We start from the raw sequence: 14573 nt of genomic DNA on the forward strand, positions 1-14573 counted from the left end.
CTTTCTTTCTTTCTTTCTTTCCTTCTTTCCTTCTTTCCTTCTTTCCTTCTTTCCTTCTTTCTTCTTTCCTTCTTTCTTCTTTCCTTTCTTTCTTTCTTTCTTTCTTTCTTTCTTTCTTCTTTCTTCCTTCTTCCTTCCTTCCTTCCTTCCTTCCTTCCTTCCTTCCTTCCTTCCTTCCTTCCTTCCTCCCTCCCTCCCTCCCTCCCTCCCTTCCTCCCTTCCTCCCTTCCTCCCTTCCTCCCTTCCTCCCTTCCTCCCTTCCTCCCTTCCTCCTTCCTTCCTTCCTTCCTTCCTTCCTTCCTTCCTTCCTTCCTTCCTTCCTTCCTTCCTTCCTTCCTTCCTTCCTTCCTTCCTTCCTTCCTTCCTTCCTTCCTTCCAATTGAATATGGAATCCCTGTTTTGCTAACTCCCAGTTCCATCTGGACAAATGGTGCTACAGTAACTGTATTTTTGCTTCTGTTTTTGGAGGGAAGGTGGTTTAGTGGAAGATACAATGGCTTTTGGAGTCAAAGGACCCTGGAGTCAAATCCCAACTTTGATGTTTAACCTCCCTGTCCCTCGGTTTCCTCTTCTGTTGAAAGAGGGCCTTAGTTAAGATAACCTCTGAGGTATCTTCTTCATATAGAACAGGGGTTCTTACCCTGCAGCCCACAGACCCTTAGGAGTTCATAGATGTCTCAGCAGACTTGCAAACATGGGTGAGGAAAAAATTAAATCTTTATTTTGATATCATTGGTTTCATTTGTAATCTTCTGCATTTTGCTTTATACATTTAAAAACCTCAGAAGAGACAGAATCCCCAGGATTTCCCTGGCTGCCAGTAGGGTGTGTGGGGTGGTCGCTGACACAAAATGGTAAAGAACCCCTGCCATAGATCATGATCCCATCATTCTACTTCAAAACTTTCTCACGTTATAACTGTGAAGCTTTGCATGGCTTCTTAAGGCTCATGCAACCTACCAGAGCCCCCAGGCTTGAAGAAGGAGAATAGCAAACAAGCTAAAATAGATGAGATGTCCTATGATTAATATAAGAAACTGCCACCTTGAAGGAGATGCTCTCAACCATCACTAAGAAACTATCATACTCCATTATGCAAATTTATGCAAATATTAATTTTTGTCTAAAAAACCCAGTTACCTCTGGAGCTGAGGCTGAGACCAGGGATATTTACTTTGAGATTGCCTTCTTAGATTTCTCTTTCAAATGGGAAGGATTATGTGTTTGGGAATATGCTTAGCCATAGGTCAGGAAACCTCACGTTGTCCACGTGATTCCGGCCTCAGTTTTAGCATTAAATTAGCACTTCTCAGCCTGCAGAGATATAGCTGAATGTATCTTAATGTGAAGGGAGCTGAAGTGTAAGGCCTCAATCAGGATGGGGAGCCCTCCCTGCCCCTACCCTCCTGCTCCACCCAACCCCACCACTACACAAAATTAGGATCAGAGGATGTTGAACTCTGCAGGATTTAGAAATGGAAGGGACCCTAGAGATATTCAAGTCCAATTCCTTCATTTGCTGATGACGTTACAGGAAATAAATGTATTAAGCCTCATATTCTTGCCTGCAGAGATTATTCGGGTTAGCAGAAGTTGCAGAAAAAGGTGCATTTAGGTGGTGAAAAACTTTGGAATTTTTCTTCTTTTTTTGGGAGGGGGGTTCTTTTTTTTTTAAATAGTTTTGGTTACATTTGAGTTCTAAGCTGTTTTCCTCCCTTGTTCCCAACCCTGCTCTATAGAAGGCCAATATGTGACACAAATAGATATGTGAAATTATACAATACCTAGTTCCATATATCAGTTCTTTCTCTGGAGGTGGACAGCATCTTTCATAAATCCTTTGTAGTTGGTTTGAATATTAATATAAATCAAAAAATGTTTTCAAACATATATGAAGCCCAGTGACATTAAGTGACTTAGGGTTATAGATTCATAGATTTAGCTCCGGAAGGAACTGGAGGGCATCTAGTTGTAGCAGAGAGGGTGCTAGACTTAGCATCGGGAAGACCTGGGTTCAAATCCTTCCTCAGATACTTAGTATGACCCTGGGAAAGTCACTTACCCTCTCTGAGTATCAGTTTCCTCATCTGTAAACATTGGGGGTGGTTGGACTTGGCTTTTTGAAGTCTCCGATCCTAGGACTATAGCCCACCCATTGCACTTTATAGAGGAGGGAACTGAAGTTATGACAGGTTTAAGTCATTTGTTAGGGGTCACATAGCTAGTAAGTTGACAGAGATGAGATTTGAAACCCAGTTTCTATGACTCTGAATCCTATATTTTATTTATTTCACATGTATTCTATAGAACTTCTACGTTTTTTAAAAAAATAACTTTGTTGGGGCAGCTAGTTGGCACAGTGGATAAAGCACCAGTCCTGGATTCAAGAGGACCTTAGTTAAAATCTAACCTCAGACACTTGACACTTTCTAGCTGTGTGACCCTGGGCAAGTCACTTAACCCTCATTGCCCCACAAAAACAAAAACAAAAACAAAAACTAACTTTGTTAAAATCTTATGTTCTTACTAATGCATTGTTGGTGGAGCTGTGAACTGATCCAACCATTCTGGAGAGCAATTTGGAATTATGTCCAAAGGGCTATAAAGCTGTGCATACCCTTTGATCCAGCAATACAACTTTTGGGTCTTTTCCCCAAGGAGATCATAGAAAAGGGAAAAGGACCCACATGTTCAAAAATATTTATAGCTGCTCTTTTTGTGGTGGCAAGGAATTGGAAATCGAGGGGTTGCCCATCAGTTGGGGAATGGCTGAACAAGTTGTGGTATATGAATATAACGGAATTCTATTGTGCTGTAAGAAACGATGAGCAGGAGGAGTTCAGAGAAACCTGGAAGGACTTGCATGAACTGATGATGAGCAGAACCAGAAGAATATTATACACAGTATCATCAACATTATGTGTTGATCAATTGTGATAGACTGGATTCTTTTCACCAATACAATGGTACAAGAAAGTTCCAGGAGACTCATGATGGAAAAGGCTCTCCAAATCCAGAAAAACAAAAAAAGAACTGTGGAATATGGATGCTGATTGAACCATACTATTTCTTTTGCTTTTGGTGCTGTTGTTTTTCTATTTTGAGGTTTTTCCTTATTGCTCTGATTCTTCTCTTATAGCATGACTGATGCAGAAATATGTTTAATGTTGTTATGTATATGTATGTATATGTATATGTGTATATACATATACATACATACACACACACACATATATATATATATATATATGTATATGTATATATCAGATTGCCTGCTGTCTGGGGGTGGGGGAGGGAGGAGAGGGAAGGAGAAAAATTTGAAATTGGAAATCTTATATAAACAAAAGCTGAAAACTATCTCTACATGTAACTGGAAAATAATAAAAGACTTTTATAAAAAAAAACAACTTATGTTCTTACATCACCTAACCTTCTCTTTCATCCCTTCCCTTTGAGCCCTCCTGAGTTTCACACAGTATTTTTGAAGAAATAAGAAAGAGATGAGAAAACATTAGCAAAAATGATCAGCATATCAAAAAAGTATGAAAATATAGGCAATGTTTCATACCCTTGGACCTATGCAAAGGAGTGGAGGAGGATGGGTGGTCTCTTCTCATATCTCTTCTTTGGGACCACGCAAACGTATATGTACAAGTTGTCTCCCCTGATAGACTATAAGCTCCTTGAGGGTAGGGAGTGTGTCTTTCTCCTTTTTTGGATCTGTATCACCAATGCCTGGCACATTGTAGGAATTCTATAGATTCTTATTGATTCATTGATAAAGCACACTGGTTCTTGGAGACCAGCTAGACTGAAACAGGCAGTCAATATATCTTTGGTATAGCCACCTTCTCTTTTCATTTTCTATTCTCCCTTTTTTATTTGTTTTCTCTTTTCTTACTTTTATACTTTAACCTCCAGTAACATTAGCCCAGTGTTCTCCCTCACCCTCCTCCAAGGCAATAGTCTATGCATATTACTGGCAGTGAATGAGTAAGAAAACAAAGACCACCCTGGAGGATGAGTGTTATATATCTCCTCCTTATCTCTCTCCTTTTTTACATTTCTATTTGTGAGACTGATAAGTCCTGGCTTTTAATTATATTTTAAAATTAATTAACAGAGCATTGCTGATAGGCAGGATTAATGCTTATTCTGTAGTTAATGTCGGAAAAGCTCCTTGAGCTTCTCAGAGGGAGGGACCAGATCTGTCTATCTCTAAGAGCTGCTGGAGTAGCCCTTAGTGGTGGAGTAGATAAGAGTGCAGGGCCTGGAGTCAGGAAGTCCTGAGTTCAAATCTGACCTCAGACACTTGTGAACTGTGTGATCCTGGGCAAGACAACTTAACCTTATTTGCCTCACTTTCCTCATCTGTAAAATAAGCTGGAGAAAGAAATGGCAAACCACTCCAGAATCCTTGCCAAGAAAATCTCAAATGGGGTCATGAAGAGTCAAACACAAATGAAATGCCTGAACAACAACAAAATACTTTCATCTCCATCATTCGAGCCAGCAAGTTCATGCTTTATATCAGGCACTGTGCTAGCTTCTGGGGCTACAAAGACAAATATGACATGGCCCCCATCCTCAAGGAACAAAAGCACAACAATTCTGTGAAGAATGCTGGGACAAGTATTGGTATCTCATTTCTATAGAGAATAAACTGAGGCTCAGAGAGGTCTTATCACACAGCCAGTAAGTGGGGAAACTGGTATTTTACTCCAAGGACAGGCAGGGTTCTTTCAGCTATAGCCTACCACCTCTTACTGACTAATAACCCACAATTTGGATCAGGGAGGCTCTTGTGCCAAGTGATACATGGCAAACCAATGTTGTACCAGCAACCTCGGGCTCATGGATGGGAGGCTTGTTCAATAAATACCACCAAGAGGAGATGTGCCCGAGATGGGTCGCTGGGCTTCCTGTTCTCTCTGTTCTCCCCAGAATTAATTTCTCCTTCCAAAGAAAGATTTCATTTTCAGAAGATGATGCCCTCTCCAGCGAGCTTTCCCTCACAGTCAGGGTAAAAAAACAACAAATTAGTCAAAGGAACAATGTGACCTCCTTAAAACAATCTGTCCCTAGTGTGCTCTTAATTATTTACAGAGCTCTCTTTCAGAATTAGTGAGGTGTGGGAACAACATTGAATAGAGGGAGCTAAGATGCATATTTCAGAGGAGTAGGATATCCAAACACTGCTGTTTGGCATTTAAATCCTTACACAATCTACCTTTGCAGATTTATTCCTTGTAACTCCATTTCAAATACTCTGTATTCCAGCCCATTGGCCTATCTGCTATTCTCTGGACTCAGGTTTGTTTTAACCACCGACTTTGGTGGCTAAATCTTAGTCCTGTTTTATTGTTGTTCTTAAGTTGTTTTTACTTGTTTCAAACTCTCCATGACACCATTTGGGGGTTTTGTGGCAAAGATTCTGGAGTGATTTACCATCTCCTTCTCTACCTCATTTTTTTATAGATAAGGAAACTGGGGCAAACAGGGTTAAATGATTTGCCCAGGGTCATACAGCTAGTAAATGTCTGGGACCCAATTTGAACTCACAAAAATGAGGCTTCCTGACCCCCGCCCCCCCCCCCCCCCCCCCGCCCCAGCCCAGCACTCTATCCACTGGGCCATCTAGTTGCCCTGTCTTAGTATTTACCACCTTTTGAATAGGCTCTACCTTCAAGATCCTAAACTCTTTAAATTCCTCTCTGATTATTTCCACCTCCCCCAGTTTCTTACTCTTCCCATATCCATTCTTAGCCCTTATTTAGACCATTGGTCCCTTAAATCTTCTTCAGGGGGAAACTAGTATAATAAAGTCAAAATCTAGGCAAGGCTGATACCAGGGTTTCTGTGGATCACTAAAATTCAAGGGGCTAATGTCACTAGGAAGACTGGTTGTTAGAGCAATAGATTGGGAAGTGTGCCTGAAATAAAAAAAAAATAGAGGAAGTGGTAGAATTGAGTACTTGTCTGAACCTCAACCTGATCTGTCCAAATTTGGGGCTCTTTATGGTAGCTACTTATATTCTTCATGCCATGATGTGCAGCCTAGTCATGTTGGGGCTTACCTAGTTGCCCCCATTGGGCCATGAACCCACACAATCAAGAGCACCCTCCCCCAACTTGCTACCATTTCTGCCCCCATAACTCTCAATACTGAGCAACTCCTACCATCCATTTTATTTACTTCAATTTCAAAAGACATTTCTGAAGCACTTACTATGTGCAAGGCATTAGAGATACAAAGACAAATAATGAAATGGCCACTGACCTCAAGGACCTTCGAGTTTACTGGGGCAATATAACACACAGTCAAGTAAATTGAGGTGGGCAATAGCAAACTGTCAAATGCTGCTAGAAGAAATCATGAAGTTGTAATGTCTGGGTTCACTGCTGATTGGTGCTGCTTAACCTTACCTAGAGTTTCATTTCTGCATGTTAATTCTTTTATTTATTCCACTACTCAATAAACTCCCAGTGCATTTCTATTACTTCTAGGGTCAAATATAAACTCCTCTGACATTTAAAGCTATTTACAACTTGACCTCTTCCTATTTTTTCCAGTCTTTTCACAAGTTACTTCCTTCCATATACTATATAGCTAAGATATATTGGTCCATTTGCTGTTTCTTACCCATGATTCTCTCTCTATCTTCCATCTCCATTTTTCTTTACTGGCTGTCCTCCCATGAATGGAATCCTCCTTCCTTACATCTACCCTGTTTCCTTCAAGACTCAGCCCAAATTCTACCTTCTGCAGGAGCCCTTTCTTGAGCTACTAATTCTGTCTTCTCTAAGGTTACATTCCATTTATTTGATATATATCTTTTTTCTACCTATTTATGTAAATGCTGTCTCCTCCATCAGAACATAAGACCCTTGAGGGCAGGCATTATTTTTGTTTTTTGTTCTGTATCCCTAGCACTTAAAATAGTACATGGCAAACAGTAAGCACTTAATAATAAATGCTTGCTGATTATTGATTGATTGACTGATTCTGGGTCTCTGTCACAGTCTCCGCCATGGCCATTCTTGAATTACAGAATTACAGAAAGTAAGAGTTGGAAGGGACCCTGCAGGTCACCTAATTCAACCTCTACCTGAACAGGAATCCCCTTTACAACAATCTCAACAAGAAGTTATCTAGTCTCCACTTGAGGACTTCTACTGATGGAGATTCTACCACCTGTTGGGAGCAAAGAAGACTAGAGATTACAGCATAAGGACAGGCCAAAGGAACTGGAGCTACTTGACCTGGGAAAGAGAAGATTTAGGAAGGATTTGATACCTGTGCCTGGCTTTACAGATCATAATGAACCAGAAGCAATGGGTGGAAGCTTCTGAAAGGTAAATTTCATCTTGATGCGATATACATTATATCACTTATAAATTAGAACTGTGCAAAAGTGGAGTGGGATATGCTGAGAGACAGTAGATTTCAAGATGGTAGTGAAAGTCCCCAAGTAGAAAGTAGGTGAATAACTTGGCAAATATGTTGTACAGGACATTTTAGTTCATCTTATACTAAACCAAATTGAGTTCCAGCAAGGTTAATTGACTCCTCGAAGGTCACAAAGATAGTAACAGAACCAGGATTTGAATCCTGGTCTTTGGACAACAAATCCAGTGCGTGTGTGCACACACACACGCAGAGCACAGAGAGCCTCAGATACTTCCTAGCTGTGTGACCCTGGGCAAGTCATTTAACCTTGTTGGCTTCAGTTTCATCATCTGTAAAATGATCCGGAGAAGGAAATGACAAACTACTCCAGTATCTTTGCCAAGAAAATCTCAGATGGGGTCACGAGGAGTCCAACACAATTGAAAAATGGCTGAACAACAATAAATACATGCTTATACTATACCTTATACTATACCTTATTCCACTGTATTGTAAGATCTATAAGAGCATGACCTTTGTTGTATCCATATGTGCAATTCCTGCCATTTAGCATGCTGCCTTGCACATAGTAGGAACTTAAAAAATACTGACTGGATTCAATTGCTCCCCTCCCCGCCCCCCCCCCCCCCCCTGCCCCCGACTTTGGCCATAGGACACTTCTGAGATGTCACTGTTTTCTCTTTCCCCAAAGATCTTGCAGTTTAAAATGTGATCACTAGAGGTCCCATCAAGACAATGATTGTCCAGTAAAATACCAACCCGTAGAATGGAAAAGGACATAGTACAGCCTTCAACTCCCTCTGTGCGTCTGGTGAATGCAAATAGAAATAATTGTGTGGGGAGAAGAGCTCAGTCATCTTGTTCTTAACCAGAATGGGGCAAACCCCATTCTATGAGTGTTCTATGCAAAAAGATGATCAGTAGGCTGGCTAGATATGCTTGGTTTGTTTGCCTTCCCCCAAATAATATTAGCATTATTGTAACAGGAGAAATGGGAGGAGCAGGACACTTGCTTAAAGAGTCTGTATTCCCCGCCCCCCATTTAAATAGCAGCAAAACAAAAGGATAGAAAACAAGTGGGGAAAGACATGACTAAGTTGTATGTGCATTGTATGTGTTACTGCCACATCCCAAAGTATCTTTCATGTGACTGAGTAATGCTGACTGTCAGAGATAATAAAGGGAGGTTTGGAGAGGCAGCATTTCTCATCTGGCTGTACCTTGCTTTAAGTCAAGCCTGATAAATGAAAAGCTGGATTTACAAAAGTGATGAATTAGTGTGATTCTTTGCTTTACACACAAAAAAGATGTACCATAGAGACTTATTTTAAAAGCAAGTTACTTCAATGCATTTAAGATAGTATCCAGTTCTCAAAAATACTGGCTTATATTAAACTTTTGGGGAATATGCCAACAGTTCAACATAAGGGATAGGAATATACATATGTATGTATATATACATATGTATTGTTATATTTAAAACCAATGTGGATATTTATCTCTCCCTTCCTCCCCCACCCTATCTCTTTCCCTCTTCTTCCTCCTCCTCTTTCTCTTTTTCTCTCTCTCCTTCCCTCCCTCTCCTCCCCCTGTGATTGTTAATTCTCATTTCAAGGATCTTATTAGTGAAGTACTGGAAACATCAAGGTTTCTCCATAGGTGACTCTCATTTTGTATGGATTATCTGTCTAACAGCCACAGCCCCATGCTTTCCATTATCCCTTTAGAGAGGCTTTTAAAACATCAAGTCTTGTATCCCTTAATACTGAAAGTCAACTGTATAAGAAACATCTAAGTCCTTAGAACCATAACATTTTACAGATCGATTAACTCAGTTTTCCCTTTTTTACAGATGTGGAAAGTGAGGTCTAGAGAAATGAAATGGCTTTCTTAAGGTCATATAGGGAGAGCCAGAACTAGAACCCAGATTCCCTGATTCTCAGCTTGCTACTCTTTCAACCAAATCTTTCTAATGTCTTTTTTTTGGGGGGGGGCAGGGCAGGACAATGAGGGTTAAGTGACTTGCCCAGGGTCACACAGATAGTAAATGTCAAGTGTCTGAAGCTGGATTTGAATTTAGGTCCTCTTGAATCCAAGGCTGGTGCTTTTATCCACTGTGCCACATAGCTGCCCCACTAATAAGTATTTGAGATCATATTTGAATGCAAGTCTTCCTGACTCTAGGTGCAATGCTCTTTTCCCCTTACCTAGCTGCCTAAGTAAAAGTGAAAGGAAAGAGAATAAGCACCTACTAGGGCCAGGTACAATGTTAAGCATTTTTTACAAAGATTATCTCATTTGAGCCTCACAACAACCCCGTGAGGTAAGTACTCATTTTAGTTGAGAAAACTGAGACAAATGGGCGATTTGCCCAGGGGACACAGAGCTGTGACTGATTTGAATCCAGGTCTTCCAGACTCCAGAACCAACATTCTATCCAGTGTGCCACCTAGCTGCTTCTAAAAGAAAATCCAGAATGGAATAGGAGAGCTGAATGGAGGGTCAGATTGCCTGGCAGGACTGGCTTGGCTGTGGGAGATTTCTGCCTCCCTTCCCCTTGGATTAGTGGTTCATTGTGGGTTAATGAAGCATTTCCCTTTAAGAATTCAATTATCAGTGGACTGGTTAAGGAGCTCTCTGAGTGAATCAGTTCAATCAGATTGCTTTCTTTGAAGACACCTGATGGAGATATAAGGGAATGGCTTTGTGATTGGTGGAGGCAGAGGTTGGTCATTTTGAATTGTGGGGCAGGCTCTCATCTGCTGCTGTGGTGTGTGTCAAACAACCCAGGAGCCACACACTCCCATTTCTGTCCCAAACCAGATTAAAGTGGCATTCCTATTTGACTTTCATGTATTGATATATTAATAAAAAGAAATATATAGATGCATGGTTTCCTAAATCAAGATGTGGCCTACCGGGATCCTTACTGTATGGTTTAGTGGCTCTTATTTCTACCTGAGTTGGACACCGCTGGTTTAGAGCAGCAAGAGGGTGTGGGTAGTCCAGTGAGAAGGATGTTAGACCAGGCGTACAGAAAGCAAGTTAAAGGGATAAGAAAGACCAACAGCCCATTTCAAAATTGTGCATGGAAAGCTGTGCCCAGAAAAGCAAGGGGAAACGGTACCACACCATTCTTTGTTCTGTGGCCAGTACTGTTAGAGGGTAGCTGTGTCGTGGGTTAAATCAGCTTGTGTGGGGTAGCTGGATCACCATTTAAAACATTGTTTCTAGAAAGGAAAAATGCAATCTGGATTCCAGATGACAGACTCACCACCCCATTTTTGTAAAGCAGCCTGATAAAATACATGGAGTATTGAAGTTAGAGTCATGAAGAACCTGGAACACCTGGATTCAAATCCTGTGTCACATACTAGTTGTATACCCTTCTCTAGACCTAAGTCACTTGGATGTGCCATGCCTCAATCTCCTCATTTATAAAATGAGGGGGTTGGACTTGGTAGCCTCTAAGGTCCCTTTCAGCTCAAAATCTATAATCCTAGAGCAATTTCTTCCTAAATTGTGGAGAGCCAATATGAATCCCTACAAGGGGTTATTTAATTTGGCTTAATGTGTCCCCCATTTTAAATAGAATCAAGGAACATTACAAGGATTTACATTTGTGTTTGTGTGGGAAGCTCAAACAATGCTTCCTCTCTCTGTGTCTTTCTGTCTCTCTCTTCCTCTGTCTCTGTCTCTGTCTTTCTTCTGATACATACTGATTGTGACACTGGCCAAGCCATTTAATCTCTCAGGATCTAAGAGGAAATTCTCTAAAACACTAAACCGCAGAACGGGCTGATCTTCATTGGTTCCCTCTCTAGAAATTTTTTATACTACTGAATTCTGAAATCATAGGTCTAGTTTTTAATACATACAATACATACTTACATATACACACACAATCTATGTGTGCATATAAATATATATGCACACACAAACATACATGTATATTATATATACACATATGTGTATTTTTATACATGACTAAACACGTACTATTTTGGTTAAGACTTATTAGTTTACTGGTACAGGGAACTCTGGGTGTGGTAACTTTTTCCATTGATGTAGTTCCACAAGTCAATCTAAAATGTATTATTGTCTTAGAGAGTTTCCTGAAGAACTGAGATGTTGAGATTTGTCCATGGATACACACCCAGGTCTTCCTGACTTCAAGGCTGACCCCTCTCTCCATCCCATCATGTAGCCTCTCACTTACTGACAGAAGCTCAATAAATGAAAAGAATACATCCTCTCCATGCCTTATTTCAGCCCTGTTAATGTGGTGTGTGTGTGTACGTGTGTGTGTACACACACACATGTTCAAATCTTCACACAGCATCTATCCTTACAAAGAATCATAAAGTAATCCATCTTGGGATAAAGGCCTCTATAAGAGCATACCACATACCAAAGGGCTTTTGTACATGATGATCAGCTGCATGGAGAAGCTTGTGAGGGATGTATCCACACTATGGAGCAGCAAGGAACACAGGAGCAGAATTCTAAGGATGGTTGATCTGGGGTGGGGGGCTCGTTGTCAGAAGACAATAACCATACATAACCCCGTGGGATCACCAGCCTTCCCCCTCCCCGCCCGATCCCCCTCCCCCACCTCATTCAGGAGGTGCCAGGCTTACAGCTGCAAGCACTTTGGCTCCCCACACACGTGCCAGGGATTGTCGGAGAGGGATGATGTCATTAAAAACACACATAAAATTAGGAACATAGACGCAGGATCTATTGCTTAAAAGCAGCGGACGGCTCATGCTCTCCAAGCCCCAAGCGCCTAATGCAGGAATCTCAGGAGAAAAGCAGAAAAGACATGCAGGATAATTAAGCGGAAGCATACAAAACAGCGTAGCCCCCGGGGGTGCCATGCTCACACTTACATGATTCAGTCTCATACTACCTTAGTTTGTTTTAAGCATTTCCATCATCTGAGAGGTTAGGAGGGAAAAACAGAATGGTTAAGGTAAAATAAATAGAGATCTCATACAGATTTCTCTCTCTCTTTTTTTTTTTCAAGGTTAAAAACAACCAGCTTATATGGGGGCATCCTATTCACAGAGTGAAAAGAGAAGGGGATAGAAAATTCCCTGTGGCTTCTCCAGACAACAGTAGCCTAACCAGAGGCATAGAACTTATGGAAAGTCCAGGCCTTAGAGTGAGTAATTCACAGACAGCCCAAGAAACCAAGGAGAGAAACCGAGATGCTTGGGAGAAAAACAGTAGGTTAGAAATGAGAAGGTTTGAGCAACAGTTCTATAAGGGAATCACCACAGGTCAACAGTGTCCAGGGCTCACTTTGCACAGCAGGAATAATTTTAGATATAGGGAAGGCTTTTCCAGTGGCCTTTGAAAAAAGATGGACAGAAATTGATTATAAACTTGGTTTATTTCATGTTCATCACACTGGGCTATGTATACAATGAAAGATATTGTATTGATCTTCAGATTAGTATCAGTTGACTCTTCCGAAACTGAGAGGCAGCATGGGCTAAGAGAGGACTGATCTTGGAATCAGAACAATACAGGTTTAAATCTCCCCTCTGAACACATATCTAGCCGGCCAAATCGCTGAACTTTTGTGTGCCTCAGGCAACTCTGAGACAATGAATTACACACAAGTGGCCTGTTTGGAAAAGTAGACGGAGGCTACATATCAGGAGTTCCCTCTGCCAATCATGGGTCCAGACTATCTTTCCCCAATCCTAATAAATGCTTTCAATTAGAACTTAAAGAGCCACTGAACAAAGAGGCAGTCAGTACAGTATTTTGATAACCAAACCTAGCAGGATAACAAGCTTCTTTCCACTACCCTTTTTGGATCTGTTCTGATAAGTCTGATCACCTGGGCTTGTAAGGACAACCTTAAAACTCCTTCTTTCCCACATACTATATGTACTTACAAGGCCTCCCTCAGTTTTCCAGGGCACGGGGATAGTTGGGTGATATGGAGGAGATGCCGGTTTTATCTCTGTCCTGATGACTATGGTACCCACATCAGAGGAGCAATTTGTAGGGGGTTGGGATGCTTGAGTGTGGGCAAACATCTGGCCTCTGGGTCAGCACAGCAATTTAAGTCTCCACTTGGCTCCTATTATGAGTGGCCAACCTCTCATGCTCACTGGAAAATAACATGACTCCCCTGACTAATGCTTATGTGTGACAGAAAGTCAACAGCTGAGGTGATCTTTCATTTTTCACAGACACTTTATTTATATGCATTCCTCTGTGTTAATATGTAGTACTCATAGTTTCTGCATTATAAAATTGGCAACAGTATTATTTATGTTTCTGAAAGGAAACATTTTAAAGATATATTTTCATTCTACCTTCCTGATTGTCTCATACTTATGTATGTAAAATGGTTTATTTAAAAAGGTTCCTTGTTAAAGCCACTGTGCATTAATTATAGCTTTCTGTAAATGGGCTTTCTGCTACTGGGAGTTTTCATGAAATGAAAGCTCCATATGAGTCAACAAGTGTGATATAGGAGTTAAAGAAGCTACTTCAGTCTTCAATGGGATTAAGAAAAGGTGAATATCCAGGACTAGGAGGGCTAATGGTAATGAGTCATTCTGTATTCTGCCCTGGTCAGATCACATCTGGAGTACTATGTTCAGTTTTGAGCACCAAAGTGTAGGAGCACATTGATAAATCGGACAGTATCCTAGGAGAGTAACTAAGATGGTGAGAGGATCTTAAAATAATGCCGTATGAGGGGCCCTTGTAAGAGGTAGAGATATTTAGTTTGAAGAAAAGGAAAGTGAGGAGAAATACAATCACTTTCCTCAAATATTTTAATTGTTATCCTGTGGAAGAGGGATTATCATTTATTCTTCTTTTCCCCAGAAAGTAGAACTAGAATCCAGGGGAGAAGGTTGAAGAAGGGCAGGTTTAGGTTCGATGTAAGGAACAATGCTAGACCTGGAGTCTGGGACTCATCTTCCTGAGTTCAATCTGGCCTCAGACATTTACTAGCTGTGTGACCCTGGGCAAGTCACTTTGCCTTGTCTCCTGAATGTCCTCATCTGTACAATGAGTTGGAGAAGGAAATGGCAGTATCTCTGCAAAGAAAACCCCCTATGGGGTCAAGAAGAGTTGGATATGACTGAACAACAACAAATGAAAAGGAACAACTTCTTAACAAGTAGAT

The 14573-nt window shown here is 40.9% G+C and overlaps 1 protein-coding gene across 3 annotated transcripts in view; it reads right to left on the reverse strand.

The window, feature by feature from the left end:
• The window catches only part of LHFPL3 (LHFPL tetraspan subfamily member 3), a 774666-nt gene that overhangs the window by 57412 nt on the left and 702681 nt on the right, over positions 1–14573 (reverse strand). Inside the window, exon 3 of one of the 3 annotated variants that reach the window (XM_043966688.1) lies at positions 12324–12351. The exons of 1 other annotated variant lie outside the window; for it this stretch is intronic. In XM_043966688.1, the coding sequence (XP_043822623.1) occupies positions 12335–12351 (17 nt within the window). In that variant the 3' untranslated portion in view covers positions 12324–12334. Of the gene's footprint in view, positions 1–12303; positions 12352–14573 lie in introns of all 3 variants that reach the window. One more of the 3 variants, XM_043966687.1, reaches the window with a different exon arrangement.

The sequence above is a fragment of the Dromiciops gliroides genome, chromosome 5 (assembly GCF_019393635.1).
Source record: "Dromiciops gliroides isolate mDroGli1 chromosome 5, mDroGli1.pri, whole genome shotgun sequence".
Classification (NCBI taxonomy): domain Eukaryota; kingdom Metazoa; phylum Chordata; class Mammalia; order Microbiotheria; family Microbiotheriidae; genus Dromiciops; species Dromiciops gliroides.